Consider the following 16,781-nt stretch of genomic DNA (forward strand, 5'->3'; position numbering starts at 1 on the left):
AGCAGTCCAGGATGAGGATTGATATGAGGAAGATTGTGCCAGTCAGAACATGACCGTTCAGTGGCACTGCATATTGGAAGGTATCTGCCCTATAAGTCAGTATCTGACATTGTAACAGCCCCTGCAAAATGACCAGCTAGCGGCTTATCACTTGTGTTCATTGGACCCCGATTGGAGGGCATGTGGCGGGTTGCAGAGTACTTAACCCTGTGCAGACAATGAATACATCTCAGTATTTGCCCTCCTCTCCCAGTCTGGTCATGTGACCTCAAAGCCAACACTGTAAACTTTACCCTGCCAGGACCGTCCTTCTCAAGGACATCACCAAAGATGTACATTTCCCTGATCAGTGTGAGCCCAATAGTAAGTAGAATGAAATTCGCAATTTCAAATTTTATTTAATTTTTCCTTTTTTAAGTGTTTTTCCTTTTTTTTTGGAAGGAAGGGGCACTCAATGTGCATGTTTCGGATCAGTTGAGAGAAATGGCGTCTTTTGTCATGGGAAGTGATTTTGGTTTCATGAGAAATTGGCCTCGATTAAGTTGAAGATGCTGGTTACAATTTGTCCAAGAAGTTCTCTAGGGCTGGGACTCCTTCCTTCAATCCTTTACGTTTCCGGGTTTCTGCCACCACTTGGCATGGGCGAGAGGTGGCATCAAATGGATCTCCGGGCAGGATCTGCCAGTGGTCAAATACACACTGCGGGAAGGCCTGACCTCCAGTATTGGACCTAAGGTCAGCAGTGAAACCTATCAGAGAAGACACAACAGTAGTGATGAAATGAGCAGTTATGTAGTCTACTATCCCATTGTATCTGTACCTATTGTACGGCCATATTAGGGATGAAAAACGCAAGGCACGTTGCTGTTGTGTGTGACACAAGTAAACAATTGTCCCCGACACGTTAGTTGGAGCACCAGCGTTGTATTTGGCTATAATCTGCCTGTTTATCAGAACGATCCCTGACATTTTCTAATCACAGACCCTATACTACTACTACTATCAGAAAAGCATCTCATTATCTCAAAATGTGCACCCAAATTACCTCTTCATATAATTCCAACACCTGGTCAAAAAGGCACATGGGGCCTTTTTGTAGTGTGCGGCAAAACTATCACCAATTCGGCATCTTCGTTGTGGACAAGTACAACACAATGTCTGGGAGAACTTACCAAAGGATTCATTGACAGGTAAATAGGCTTTCACAATAAACATGGGTGTTCCGGCCACCTGAGACTCCTCAAAGACGTGTCCTCGCTTCCTATTCAGTACGCCATAGATGCCGCCGACTACCTGCTCTGGGCACTGGGTGAACAAAGGAATCAGATGTCAAATACTCAAACATTAAATAGAGATCCGCTGTAGAAGTAAAACATCTCCCCGAAGACTGGACAGTCCTTTTTGTTCCATCTCCATAACCCACCTGAATCTCCACCAGGTAGATGGGCTCCATTAGCCTTGGCTGGGCAGTAAGGGCAGAAGCATGCAGCACCCTCCTGGCAGTGGGGATGACCTGTGCACCGCCACGATGAATGGCGTCGGCGTGCAGCGTGACATCATGGATGTCAAACCTGGCGCCCCTCATGTTCTCTTCGCATAGAACGCCCTGCATAGAAATATTTATACAAAATAATCGTGAGACTCAAAGTGAAGAACACACAGAGCTTCGGTGTGGCTACATCCTGTATTAGAGCCACGAATGTCACACCAAAGTTTTAGGATTCACCTGTGGTAGGGAAACCCTAAACTCATGTGATGTGATTACAGGGATATAATACGCACCTCCTTGGTGGCCCACTGAAATCCAGCCACGACGCTGTCCTTGATCTCATTGAGGTATTGAACTCCTTTCGTGATGTCAACCAAGATGTTGGGCCCGTTTCCATCGGGACCGAAACACCATATCTTTCTGGCTTCTGCCACATCCCACTCGTACTTCTCTGCCAGGTAACGGGCGCGCTGCTTTAGTTCCTGCCTGGAACTGACGTCTCCCTTGTCGATGTCTTCAGCCAGGCCATCGGGGAAGGGCCGGGCCTTCATGTACAGTCGGTTGTGCTTGTTGGGAGATTTGGACAAGCAGAGTTGGTTGGATTCCTCGCTCACAGTCTCCCGGTACGACACAACGGGGTCCGATTTCTTAAAAAGAAAGAAAAGAATGTCAGTGAGAGGAAGAAAATGCAACTGCCTTCAGCTGCCAAGAAGAGCCAGCAAGCATTAAAGACAACCGAAGCGCCACAGCACTCGGGTAAGTACTGCAGCCCCCTGGTTTCAGCACCCAGAACCCCACTGTGCAAAACTTTTGACATGTCACTCTAACATGTCAAATGTTTGTAGAAAGTGAAGTTTCATTTTCCCTCAGCAGAATAAGAAATATGTAATCTGACCTTTACCTTTATAACAGAATTAGACCCGACCTTCCATCTGTCGCCAGATAGGACCGGCATCTTACCTTGATGGGGATACAAGCATGATCTTCTTCAAGGTCTTTAAGGCAGATTTCTAGATGTAACTCCCCGGCGCCGGCAATAATGTGCTCTCCCGATTCTTCTATTATACACTAAAAACAAAGTTAATAGGTTACAGTTTATATTTCTTTACGTAACCACATTTCCTCTGTATAAAAGAGAAGCTAAAAAATGAATCCGTGTTTTTTTTCACGACTATTAACCCCTTCTTGCTGCAACCCTCAAAACAATCATTTTTATTCTTCTTGCACCAAAGCGACTCAAGCCTTTGATTTTTGCAGGTAGTTATTTTTCAGTTGTACCATATAAAGTATTGGAAAACTTACATTTTTCTAAGTAGGGCAAAATGGAAAAAAACGAATTGCGCCATTTTTGTGGGAGGTTTTTTTTTTTAAATCAATTTTTATTAAATTTTATTATTAGTTACATACATTGAGAGATTACATGCATATAGGCAAAAAAGACAATGTTGTCTTTAACTAACATAACTTCTAGAGCAAGACAGATTGCGTGGTTGCAGTTTCTGGGGATGTGCTTCTGGATAAAACAATAACTGTCTGGACATCCCTACAAATAGTCTTGCAATTAACTAACTACTTAGTACTACGCGATTCTGTTCCTCCATTGTTATTCGCGCTCTTCTTTAACTCAAAATACTGCGTGTTGGGTAGAGACATCGATTAACTTTTGTAACGCATGGTACAAAGACAAGGGAGCAGGGCGGGGGGGAAGTTGGGGGGGGGGTCACGATAGACGGACATACAGGGGGTGAGGGGTAAGGGGGTTTGAGGTTGGGAAGGAGAGTCGGGTTTGCGACATTATATCTTGTTATGGTACTTGCTCTGCATTTCCCATCACTTTCATCTGTTCGCCGCCCGGGGTCTTACCACACTTGTGCCTGTACGTGGATGTGTTGGCATCTGCCCCCTACCCCCACAGGAGACTCAGATCAATGCTTTCCAGGGGGTCCACATTTCCACAAACCTGTCATGTCTATTGTTTGCCCGGCTCGCTAGTTCTTCTAGATTGCAAATTAGGTCTACTTTTTCTTTCCATTGATTTAGAGTAGGAGGGGTTTTCTGGAGCCAAAGAAGAGGGATGAAGGCTTTCGCTGCATCTATCAGTAGTGCTGTTAGTTTATTTTTAAATGGGTGAAAGTTGGTTGATGGTCTCCAGAGGAAGATGATATCTGCTGTGAGAACAAAGTTGGGTAAGATGTTTTGAAGGGCTCCCATTACTTCTTTCCAAAAAGGGGTAATGATTGGGCATTCCCACCAGATGTGCATATAGGAGCCAACATTGGCGTCGCATCTCCAGCATTTATTGTGGGGTGCCAATTTGTATGCGTGTAGCCACTGTGGGGTCCTGTACCATCCTACTAGTAGTTTATAATGGCTTTCCTGAGTTAGCACACAAGGAGAGAGGCCAAATGCTGTTTTCATAAAGGACTTTAGTTTCCTCTGGAGTGAGGGTAATATTCAGTTCTCTTTCCCATGATAGGAGAAAAGCTGTTTTAGTAGGGGTGACTGGGGCAATGAAACATTTCTTTATTTTGGCTAATTTCCTTTGGCTCAGTTCCTTCTCCCCCAGGGCTCCCTCAAAGGCTCCCTCAAAGCTGGTCCTGGGTCTAGTTGATTTAAATGTTCTTTGAAATTTCTCTATAGTCTTCGTAATATGAGCTTTCTGTACAATAGAGAGCGGGTACTGGGGGAGGAGGGCCTCTAGTATCTTGGAGGGCTTTTTGTGGGCCTGTACTTGTAGGTCCCCTACTGTTATCCCCTTAAATTTTTTCCATATATTGAAGGACATTGGGTCTGAGGGGATGTTTCCTAATTTATATAATGCGCGTAGGGGCATTGCTGGGGATGGGTTAGGTGCCAGAGAGTTCCCAAGTCTCTCCCAGGTCTCGCAGGGTCCCCGGAGAAGGGGCTCACAGCCTCGTCCCCTGGACTTAAATCTGGGGGGGAACCAGAGGTCTTCTATTAAAGCGTCTCCATACATCCCTTCTGCCAGTACCGCTAAAATCGGGTCTCTTATAGGTTGACTGAGTTCCATCCAGTAGCTTAATTGTGGTGCATTGTAATAGTCCTCCACGCTAGGTAAGTCCATTCCACCTTCATATCGCCTTTTTATCATTAGGCTATGGGCTAGCCGTGGCCTTTTGTGCTTCCAGACATAGTCTGAGAAAGCTTTCTTGATGGCTTTAAAGAAGGATTTTGGAAGGAAAATTGGAAGCATGCGAATTTTGTAGAGGATTGTCGAGAGAACATAAGTTTTAAGAATGTTCTTTCTGCCAAACCAGGAGATGAAGGGCAGGTCATATGCGTGAAGCATTTCGTTGATCTTCGATATTAGGGGGCAAAAGTTGTGCATATATAGGTCCTCAGCCTTCCTGGAGAGCTTAATGCCTAGGTAGTCAATATAAGAGTTGGACCATTTGAAGGGGGAGCTGGATTGTATCGGTTTGCTTTGGGATTCCGGAATTGAGACATTTAGGATTGTGGATTTAGAATAATTCACTTTGAAATTTGATAGGGCCCCAAATTCCTCCAGGAGCGAGACTAATCCCGGGATTCCCTTCTCTGGTTCCATGACAATGAACATAATATCGTCTGCGAACGCTGCGGAGGAGATAGAGTGGGGACCTATTTCGAGGACTCTAATGCCTGGGTCCTGTCTCTCTCTGAAGAAAAGGCTCCAATGCAAGAATAAATAGTGTTGGGGAAAGTGGGCAACCCTGGCGGGTTCCGTTGCGTATATCGAATGGGGGGGACAGGATGTCGTTGGCTTTCAGTCTTGCATGTGCTTTGGAGTATAATAAGAAAATGGAAGCAATGAAAGGGATGGGGAAATTAAACCGTCGAAGAACTGCTTCTAGATACATCCAGCTCACCCTGTCAAACGCCTTTTCTGCGTCGGTCCCCAGGAAGGCTAACGGGATCTTTCGGGATTGGGCATATCTCGCTATGTGTAACATTCGGTGGCAATTGTCCCTTCCCTCTCTTCCCTTCACGAATCCCGCTTGTTCCCTGTCAACTAATGTGGGAATCAGATCTTCTAATCGTTTGGCTAGCAATTTTGCCCAAATCTTCACATCTACATTTATGAGCGATATAGGTCTGTAGCTGCCGCATAATTCAGGGTCTTTTCCTTCCTTATGCAGCAGCGTGACGTGTGCTTCAAGAGACTGCCTGGGTAGAGATTTTCCTTGTAGTAGTGAGTTACATAAATCCCTTAATCGGGGAACTAGTATCTTTTTGAAGGATTTGTAATAGGCCAAGGATAGGCCGTTCGGGCCTGGGCTCTTTCCGGTGGGGCAGGAGTCCAGGACGCCTTCTATTTCGGCACTAGTGACTGGGGTCATTAAGTTGTCGGCTTCTGAGTCGTCCAGTTTAGACAAATTTAGTGCGTTTAAGTAATGATCTATCTCACTTTTTGATTTTTGCGGGATAGGGTTTCCTCCTCGGCCACACAAGTCATATACATCAGAGTAGTATTTCTGAAATTCATTTGCTATTTCCGCGGTGTAGGTGGTCACCCTACCTGTTTGTGTCTTTATGGTCGATATATGGTTTCTCGCTCGTGCCTTTTTAATTATTTATTCACTGAGACAGTAGGGTTCTAGTATTGTATAGATTAATTCACTGAAAAGGACCCACTAGAAAATCTAATTTTTATTATTAAAAAATAACTTTTATTTATCCTATTAAAAATTGACAAACATATATGACAACAAAAATTTTTTAAAAATAATGCCTCCGTTATCAATGCTGTGTTAGCAAAGAATAACAGTAATTTTGATATTTGTTATTTCTTTTGTGGAGGTATAAAAGTGTAATAGGGAACACCCTGAACTTGGTCTGTTACCCAGAGATACAAGGGTCACAGAGTAACCAGTTGGCCCAGATTCGGCCTTGACTGTATTAAGGAATAAACCGAAGGTCTCGTATAATTATTCCACTACTTTGGTGCAGTTTATTATAATTTGTTGAAACTGGTACACACGTAGTTATTCACAAAAAAACGTGGATATTTAGGAAGATATTGCACTCCTAAGGCGCAATGATTGATATTTTTTTGCAATCGATACGCCTTCTTTTGTTAAAACGATTTGCCTTTTTAATTAGGGCCGTCATGAACCTGCTCCCTTTGTTGCCATGGGCATAGACTGTGTGTTTGAGGTGTAAGCGTCTTTTGTTGAATCTAGATTCTAGGCTGTTTTTTAATTCCCGTCTTAGTGAGGTCAGTTCTTCTAGGATGTTTTTAGTTTGGGAGATTTTTGCTTTTTGTTCTAATTTTGCGATTTGATTGAGTTTGTTATCTATTTCCTTTTGTTGTTGTTTTTTCATTTTTGTTCCCAGCGCTTTTAATAGACCCCTTATGTAGGTCTTATGGGTTACCCAAATAATTGGCGTTTCTGTGTCGGCCTCAGAATTCAATTGAAAGAACTCTTCCAGCAGTTCAGACAATCGAGTCCTTTCTTCCGCCGAGTCCAGGAGTGACTTGTTGAGACGCCATCTCCATTCCTTTGGCTCTATCTTGTGGGGATCAATATCGATGTGGAGAGGCGCGTGGTCGGAAATGGTTAGGGTATCTATGTGTGCTTTTCCCACCCTTTGGAGGAGAGCGTAGGAAACAAATAAATAATCAAGCCTCTGGAAGGAGGAGTGTACAGAAGAAAAATATGGGAGGTGGTTTTTAACAGTGTTCACGTTGCAGTAAAAATAACATTTTTTGTTATTCTGCGGGTCGGTGTATTTATGGTGATACATTTATATGTTGTACCGCGTAAAAAATAAAATACCATAAATTGCTTTTTGTCGCCATATTTTGACCCCATCCCACCATGGATGGATACATGTAAGGGCTCGTTCTTTTTGTGTGTGACAACTTTTTTTTATTGCTACAGTTTTGGGATACATATGAGCTTTTGATCACTTCTTATTCAATTTTTTCTTGAAGATGAAGTGATTTAAAAAAAACAACTAAATTTTGGCATTGCATTGTTTTTCTTTTTTAACTGATAACGCTCACATTGTGGGATTAATAATGTAATATTTTAATAAACTGCCCTTATCAGAGACAGCAGTTTTTTTTTTATTCAATAACTAGGAAAATGGGGGTTTAAAACGTAATATTTCTTGCAAGTAACAGAAAATCTTCAGCTATATTCTCTCCCCGTAGGGCACTTGAACTTGCAATTGTTTGACAGATGTTACCATAGTATTGCATTATGCTATATTTTGACTGGCGGTCTATCATTTTATTAGACAAACATTTAAGGCACCTCTGGGCGCCTTCAGAAGGCCCTGGGCTGCCATGCCACCTGGACGGCACACCATGATCTTCTTACAGGGAAGGCCTTTCTGGAAATTTCAATCCTAATTAGAACATTATATGCTGCTATCCAAATTGACAGAGGCATTTAAATGGTTAACAGCTGTGATCATAGTTATGTCTGATCATGGCTGTCATAGACAGCAGACTCCTGCCGTGTATGGGGTGGGCTCAGCTGCTAAGCTTACTCCATACAACACCACTAGAGATGAGCGAGTATACTCCCTAAGGCACATTACTCGAGCGAGTAGTGCCTTAGCAGAGTATCTCCCCGCTTGTCTCTAATGATTCGGGGGCCGGCGCGGGTGACAGGTGAGTTGCGGCGGGAGCGAGAGATCTCCCCTCCGTTCCTCCCCGCTTTCCCCCGCCGCTCCCCGCCCCCCGTTGGCCCACGAATCTTTAGAGACGAGCGGGGAGATACTCGGCTAAGGCACTACTCGCTCGAGTAATGTGCCTTAGCGAGTATACTCGCTCATCTCTAAACACCACCTGCCATTTGATGTATATGTATGGCGCACATCCGGAACATGTCATTCCCACATTACCTGAACCATAGGATCAGATTTGGCTAGACGTTTCAAGCCTTCCACCAGTTTCGGGAGGTCCGCAGGATTCTTTGCCTCCACAGCGACACGTACGACGGGACTAACACTGAACTTCATGACTCTCATATTGTGGGCGTGCTCAAAGGTGGTGATTGTTCCAGTCTTCACCAGGAACTGGTCAACTCCAACAAGACCGACTATGTTGCCACAAGGTACATCCTCAATGGGTTCTACGTAGCGCCCCATCATAAGGATGGTCCTACAAGGTAAGATGGGGTTCAGTCAATTATTGTGCCTCATGCTGCCGGAGTCTGTTCACACTTGGATTGAAAAAAGAACCAATGTTGTCCCAAGGGCTTATAGAATGACGTTCCATCTACTGGGATGAGTAGGACAAGGAGGAGGAGCACTTACCTCTGAATAGGCTTCAGGTAGAGATCTTCCTTCTTCCCTGGAGTGTAGTTGGGACCCATAATCCGCACTTTCTGTCCAGTTGATACAACTCCAGAAAAGACACGACCAAAGGCGTAGAACCGCCCCTTATCAGATGTGGGAACCATTTTGGAGATGTACATCACCAGGGGTCCTTTGGGATCACAGCTTTTCACACCTAGGCAGATGGAAAATCAAAAATTGTGCCATCAGGTACATGGAGATCAACTCATTAAAAAAAAAAACCCTTTGTGGCAACAGGCCTCACGAATGAAGTCTACCTTTGGATTTGGCGGTTTACCCCTTTCTGACCAGAGATTTTTCCCTCCTTATTTTTGTCTTTTCACCCCAGCCTTCCAAGAACGATAAGTTTATTTTTCTGTCAACATAGCTGTATGGGGGCTTCATTTTTGCAGGCAAAGCTGTATTTTTCTAATGATAACTAGAGATGAGCGAGCGTACTCGCTAAGGCAAACTACTCGAGCAAGTAGTGCCTTATGCGAGTACCTGCCCGCTCGTCTCAAAAGATTCGGGTGCCGGCGGGGAGCAGCGGGGGAGAGCGGGGAGGAACGGAGATCTCTCTCTCACTCTCTTCCCCCTGCTCTCCCCTGCTCACTCCCGCAACTCACCGCTCTCCCACCCCGGCACCCGAATCTTTTGAGACGAGCGGGCAGGTACTCGCATAAGGCACTACTCGCTCGAGTAGTTTGCCTTAGTGTGTATGCTCGCTCATCTCTAATGATAGCATTTAATGTAGCATAAGGCTGAATTCACACGAACGTATATCGGCTTGGTTTTCACGCCGAGCCGATATACATCGTCCTCATCTGCAGGGGGGGAGGCTGGAAGAGCCAGGAGCAGGAACTGAGCTCCCGCCCCCTCTCCGCCCCTCTGCACTATTTGCAATGAGAGGAGGTGGGACGGGGGTGGGGCTAAGTGGTACGAATTAGCCCCGCCCCTGCCCCGCCTCCCCCCATTGCAAATAGTGCAGAGGGGTTGAGAGGAGGCAGAGAGGGGGCGGGAGCTCAGTTCCTGCTCCTGGCTCTTCCAGCCTTCCCCCCTGCAGATGAGGACGATGTATATCGGCTCGGCGTAAAAACCGAGCCGATATACGTTCATGTGAATTCAGCCTTATGCTACATTAAATGCCCCTGAGGAACCCACATTTCTGTGGGGGAAACGCGTAGGGTTAGGGTAATATCATCGCTCAGGTTCTTTTTCGGCAGTGCCATCCTTAACCACGAGGATGCCACCTGAGCAATAATCTTGGAAAATAAATTCTTTTCCTTCCAACAACTTTGGATCAAAAACGACATAATAGTCAAGTGCCATTGTTTCACTCGACTTGGCTGATTTCTATTCCTGTTAAAAAAGTGGCATTGGGTGATATTAATGCTCAGGTCTTTACTAATATCATTCCTTATCATCAGGATGACTCCTGCGCATTAATCTCGTTCTTTCAGACCCAGGACCAATATTACATAACGGTGGAATGTAATCTTTCTGCCACTCCACTTGTTTGGTCTTTACCTATCTAGTAAAGTGGCATTTATCAGAATATATGCTTTCTGATACCTCCTTATTTTATATGATAAGTGTATCTGTGTTTGTTCTTCTTTATTTTAAGCATCACGAATAAAAGTTATATTTTAAATCTATTAGTTTGAGGGTCCATATAGTAAGTTTTTGCCGAATTTCCTTTTGGACTAATACTGCCCCTGTGAAACTCCTTGATATTGCACCTCAGCTCCATTGAAATGAATGGGAGCTGATCTGCAATACCCCATGGGCCACTGTGGCGCTGTGCTGGGAAGACAGCAGCCATGTCTTTCTAAACCATGGACAACCCATTTAACTGCATACTGTTTATACACTGAACTCAATAAGACAAAATGCAATAATCTCTGCCTACTGGTGGTTGCAAGTAGCCAACTTTTACATGTATGTCTATGCTGGGGATTTAGAGCTCTATAACACAGGAACCAAGCTCGGGTCAATATAAAGCAGTATTACAAAATTAATCAACACTGAATTTTATAAAATGTAGGTATTCACTTTAAAAGGGGTTGTCCAGGACTTTTACTATTGATAGGCAGGTGTCTGCCTCTTGGCATCCCCGTCGATCAGTTGATCCCCGGGCCTGCTGTCAATGTGAACAGCATTGGAAGTTGATAGCGCTGTCAACATTGCAGTGGCCTGATTTGGTACTGCAGGCAGTTTCCACTGAATTGAATAGGAGCCATGCCTACAGTACTAAACCAAACTGATGTAATACAGACAGTACTCTTTGCTTCCAGTGCGGTCTTCATTGACAGCAAGCCCAATCAGCTGACTGGTGGGGATCCTGAGCAGCAGACGCCCACCGATCAACTATAGATAACCTATCCTGAGGATAGGTCATCAATATAGTAAAAGTCCCAGACAAACCTTTAATCCTGGCCCTGGTTAGACTCTTACCCAGAGCAGCCTCGTCATCAGGAGGACCCTCGTACAGCAGCTCGCAGCGATACTTCTGCGCTGTTACAGGGGAAGGTAGGTGGATTGTGATCATCTGCAGCAAGGCGTCTCCAGCGGGCAACCAGCGCCTCATCACGGCCTGCAGCCCAGGAAAACACATTACATTACTGCCAGAAACCTGCAACTCTTCCCAAAGAGGAGAGAAAGTGGCATTATCCAGTGTCCACATATAGAAAGGAAAGCTGGAGAAATGTGGAGGATAGAAAACCAATATCTCAGTGTTAATGATCCTCAACCAAGTGACACATGAAGGCGTTTATGTAACAGATGTATATTACAAAATGCCTGCAGTCATTGGCAGAGAACAGAAGAGTTTCCCTTCGGACCGGGCAGCTGCTCCACATAATATAAATGGAGGCTGCCGGCTCTGGGATAGTAAGAACCCAACAGAAGTGTGTCCCTGGGGGCCGTGTTCTCACCGTTACTCATGATATCACTGGATGTAAAACCAATGGTCAAGCGGGAAGGTCCACAAATTGGTATTTACTGGATCCTTCTGTGACGGGCAGCACCAGAGGAGACCGGCAGCCAATCTCGTGTTTGTATATTAGAGAGTGTTTGTGCCAACTTTTAAAAGTTGGCCCCCTATTCTACAGAGCATAATTTACTGATCTCGGGGTCTGGAATGCGGCAGCCGTCAAACATGTGCATCGCCGCTCCATTCATTTTAATGGAAATTAAAGTAATGACTGAAGAAGCACATGCTCAATGACTTCTCCAGGCCGAGACCTGTGTTCTCAGGATGGGTGGTGGTCCCAGCGGACAGACCCTCACCAATCAGAAAGTTATCCTTTATCCCGTGATTAGGGAGAACTGTAAAAAAAAAAAAAGTTGGCACAACCCCTTTAACTGGTTGTTTAGCTCATGCAATAGTGAATGTAAATAGGGGGCGCTGCTAAGTATTAGCAAAGCTACTTTTGGTCTGCAGTGAGTAACAAGGTGAGAATATGACCCCTCAGTAATACTGCTGTACCCCACCAGTTGAATATCGTCACACCTTTGGAATGATGAATGCGAGAGCGATGTCTGCTTACATTTCCCATCCGCAGGTACTTGGGAGTAACAAAGCCTGAAAAAAAAAATGGCTTCCTGCCTGTCACTAAGACTCATTACTGCTGTCTTCCTATAAAAGGGGAGAGAAAAAAACAAAAACAAAAAAAATGGACGTCCTTCTCCATGATATGTAATTGGTGACTTGTAAATCCTTGCGGCTTCAGTGGACAATCCCAGATTAACGGCTAAAACACTGAAAGAAGACAGGTATAGAAGTTAACAGATGGATCATTGTGGTTTTGTATATACAGCTCGCATGCAAACCTGTCTCCATGGTTACAGACTACAAGCACACACTGTAGTCTGGTCCTGCAGTTCTTATGTTATTCCCCTCCTTCGGCCCCTTACTAGTAACCTTCAGAAGCAGAAGAGAGGAAGAGTAACACATAACAGCAGGATCAGGGGTGCTTGAAATCTGTACCCAAGAATGTATATAGGAGCTGTATACACAAAACGGTTGGAGATTTGTACATGATTTTACAGTAGAGATGGCAAGTGGTCTCTTGTTATATATATTGCAGCAATAAAAATGAGGAAGGAAGACACTTTACAGCCAGAGTATGAATAACTGCCATACCCAACTAGAGAGATGCCTCAGCAACAAAGCAGTTACAAGTACTACAGATTATTTATCAGCTTCATCCCTTCAGGTCACCTTTGCAATCAGATACATTGTGTAGGATGCATGGGCTTTCAGGAAAACTGCAAGCAATTCATTATTAGCAGGGACTCCACTCATTACTTCATACTCCAGAGCTGCACTCACTATTCTGCTGGTGGAGTCACTGTGTACATACATCTGATACTGAGTTCCATCCTGTATTATACCCCAGAGCTGCACTCACTATTCTGCTGGTGGAGTCACTGCGTGCATATATTACTAATCCTGTACTGATCCTGAGTTACATCTTGTATTATACTCCAGAGCTGCACTCACTATTCTACTGGTGGACTCACTGTGTACATGCATTACTGATCCTGTACTGATCCGGAGTTCCATCCTGTATTATACTCCAGAGCTGCACACACAATTCTGCTGGTGGAGTCACTGTGTACATACATGACTGATCCTGAGTTCCATTCTGTATTATACTCCAGAGCTGCACTCACTATTCTGCTGGTGGAGTCTCTGTGTGCATATATTACTTATCCTGTACTGACCCTGAGTTACATCTTGTATTATACTCCAGAGCTGCAGTCACTATTCTGCTGGTGGACTCACTGTGTACATGTATTACTGATCCTGTACTGATCCAGAGTTCCATCCTGTATTATACTCCAGAGCTGCACACACTATTCTGCTTGTGGAGTCACTGTGTACATACATTACTTATCCTGTACTGACCCTGAGCTACATCCTGTATTATACCCCAGAGCTGCACTCACTATTCTGCTGGTGGAGTCACTGTGTACATACATGACTGATCCTGAGTTACATCCTGTATTATACTCCAGAGCTGCACTCACTATTCTGCTGGTGGTGTCTCTCTGTACATACATTACTTATCCTGTACTGATCCTGAGTTACATCCTGTGTTATACTCTAGAGCTGCACTCACTATTCTGCTGGTGGAGTCACTGTGTACATACATTACTTATGCTGTACTGATCCTCAGTTACATCCTGTATTATACTGCAGAGCTGCACTCACTATTCTGTTCATGGAGTCACCGTGTATATACATTACTTATCCAAGTTATATCCTGTATTATTCTCCAGAGCTGCAATCACTGTTATGCTGGTTGTCACTGGTAACAGTCTCAAAGCCTGTGGACAGACACAACTGCCCTCTGCCTAATAAAAGCTCGGTCTATCTATATTTCCCTTGCATCAGATGACTGTACAGTGTATTGTACAGTAACAATTCACACAATGCAGAGAGCAAAAAGAAAAATTTAAGAAGAGTTCAGCTCTGAAGTCTTCAGTACTGAGACTGCAGCTCAGGATTTTAAGGTGGGGTTCACATGGAGCGGTATTGCCGCAGAAAGTCTGTACGGAAATTCCGCTGCATTTACAGTAGCAGCAAAGTGGACGAGATTTTGAAAATCTCATCGACAAGCAGCGGAAATAATCAGCACACAACCCGTGTGGAGGTTGGCTTTGGGTGCGGAATTTAAGTTCGCAGCATGTAAATTGTATTGCTGTTTCGGCTGCAGAACTCAATGAGGGGGTGAATTCCTCACCGGAATTTGCAATGAAACCTGCTTCTAAATCAGCACAAAATGCTAGCATTCTGCAGCGGGATGCCCGCTGTGGACACTCCGCTGGCAATCAGCCCCGTGTGGACCCAGCCTAGAAGGCTATAACTAAGGATCAGTAGAAAGCGGTGTTCAAATACTGTCTTTTACGCTTTAATGGGGTTTTGACTCTCCACTATACGATTACCTTGAGAAGTGGTTTCCCTTCTTTTTCTCGGTCCTCAGCATCCAACTTGATGTCCAATTTCTCAATCAATTTGGCCGTTTCCTCTTTCTTGAAGCCCATGATGGCGTCAAATACCTACAGGACAAAGAACAGAAAGTCACACAGTATCTAGGAGGTGCAGAACATATAAGGCAGAACTCCATCCTACGAGCCGAACAACAGGAGAACCAGAAGGGCTTGATCAGGCATATGTCGGACCAGAGCGGCACAGAAGAGACTCCACTGACTATATAGGAGACTGTCTGGCTTCGAGCATGTTGGCAGAAGTTTTCCCAGACAAAATAGCAAAGCATGCTGCACCATTTCATACAGGATTTCATGACTGATCTGACCTGGGGGCTTCGAATGAATAGATAAAAATCATGGTATTGGTATAGCGCCAACTTATTCCGCAGCGCTTTCAGGTAATTATTATTTATTACCCCCACCACCAAGCTGGGCTCTTATTTTACCAACCTCAGAACGATGGAAGGCTGAGTGAACCTTGAGCCAGCGGCTACCTGAATCATGCGGGGATTGAACTTGCAACCTTCAGGTCGTAGGCAAGAGCTTACACTCTGCAGCACATGAGTGAATATAGCGTTACAGGGAAACAGAATGGAAGAGAAACCAGTATAAGATGCAAACATATGTGTTACCTTAAAGATGGGGTCCAGTATAAGCTGGCTGAATGTACGTGGCAGCTTCTTTCCATCGGCGTTGGTTGCAGATTTGCTGAATTTGCCACTTGCTGGATCAAAATACCTAAACACACAAGATTTCACAAGGCATCAGCACTCAGTCATAATAACCCTATAAAACATAGAAAGTCTCAAGCGTAAGACCTAGAGCTCAACCGGGTAATGCTTGCACATATAGTAAGAGTGGCTTACATTGTGGGTTATGTGTTCTACGACTAGTTAGTTTCTCAGTCTGTGTGATGCTATTACATGGATTGTATTACAGGAACTACTTAGAGGGGGCAAAGACATTCGTATCACAGTTACGGATGAGGATCACGCAGCTCCTGTCACACAATTATAATAGAGGAGATCACAGCTGACTGTATACTTATGCCCTTTAGCTTATTTAGGTGAATATATAAGGTAATGATAAACTTTTTCCCCCAGCAGGCAGAAATGGTATAGCCTCCAGCTGATTCATCATAGGACTGATGTGAAAGTGAAACCAAAAATATCTGAGCATCAAGATGGTGCATAATAGGTATCAGACAGGAGGTTGCATTGCATGGAAGAGACTACAATGCATAAAGCAGACCTCGAAAGTGTGAAAGACAATGAGGTGGGGTGATAAAAAATCATGTCTACGCTGGAGCAGCCCATTAGATTAAAGAGCTCCGCCACTTGCCACAATTCAGGCTGGTCCTGTCAGTGACAGTTCGCTGTCCGCTCCTAGCTGCAGAGCAGTACGTTTTTCATTGCAGTCTGTGTGTTCGTTGTTTCCTTGAGAGGTAGCTTATGGACAGTCGACAGACAATGTCCCCTCCCACCCCATCTCATTCCACAATTACATACTTGTCTCCCCATAATTTCTTCATCATGTCTTCCACCTTCTTTGCTCGGTCTGCAGGAGATAGCTGCGCCTTCTCGCCTTTGGCTGCAAACTTGGCAACGTACATTTCAGCAAACTGTTTGAGGGTGAAGGCCCATCCGTGCAAACCTGAACCAAAGCCGACTGTACCGATCACCGGGTCAATCTATGGACACAAGGGAGGAGCTGCTTACAGAAACATGGAAACCACATCCGTCATATTGTAGTAGGTTCAACGCTTACCTATATAAGAAATAGGAGTGCAGCTCCTCTAAGCTTTCCAGATACAAATTACAGTAAACTGCAAGAGCTACATGAGGGTGCCGAGCCAGCAACGGCGCCATTACAAAATCCTTATTACCGACCCTTGTTCGTTAGTTCCATCCCGTCAGTTCTGGGTCCCATTTTTGGCCATCCAAGATATCTAACACAGTCTTCAGACTACCAAATCTCTAAAGTGCAGTTAGACTACCAGCGC

At 44.6% G+C, this 16,781-nt stretch overlaps 1 protein-coding gene across 1 annotated transcript in view; it reads right to left on the reverse strand.

Moving 5' to 3' along the window:
- Window positions 1-378: 378 nt before the first annotated feature.
- The window catches only part of LOC136627480 (elongation factor 2-like), a 36,466-nt gene continuing 20,063 nt past the window's right edge, over window positions 379-16,781 (reverse strand). Inside the window, exons 5-15 of the mRNA XM_066602614.1 lie at window positions 16,288-16,469; window positions 15,412-15,517; window positions 14,735-14,848; window positions 11,237-11,375; window positions 8,762-8,957; window positions 8,348-8,606; window positions 2,450-2,557; window positions 1,783-2,136; window positions 1,424-1,606; window positions 1,173-1,305; window positions 379-749 (exon numbers count right to left, since the gene is read on the reverse strand). Coding sequence (XP_066458711.1) covers window positions 556-749; window positions 1,173-1,305; window positions 1,424-1,606; window positions 1,783-2,136; window positions 2,450-2,557; window positions 8,348-8,606; window positions 8,762-8,957; window positions 11,237-11,375; window positions 14,735-14,848; window positions 15,412-15,517; window positions 16,288-16,469 — 1,968 coding nt within the window. The 3' untranslated portion in view covers window positions 379-555. The remainder of the gene's footprint in view (window positions 750-1,172; window positions 1,306-1,423; window positions 1,607-1,782; window positions 2,137-2,449; window positions 2,558-8,347; window positions 8,607-8,761; window positions 8,958-11,236; window positions 11,376-14,734; window positions 14,849-15,411; window positions 15,518-16,287; window positions 16,470-16,781) is intronic.

This window comes from Eleutherodactylus coqui, chromosome 5 (genome assembly GCF_035609145.1).
Source record: "Eleutherodactylus coqui strain aEleCoq1 chromosome 5, aEleCoq1.hap1, whole genome shotgun sequence".
Taxonomy (NCBI): Eukaryota; Metazoa; Chordata; class Amphibia; order Anura; family Eleutherodactylidae; genus Eleutherodactylus; species Eleutherodactylus coqui.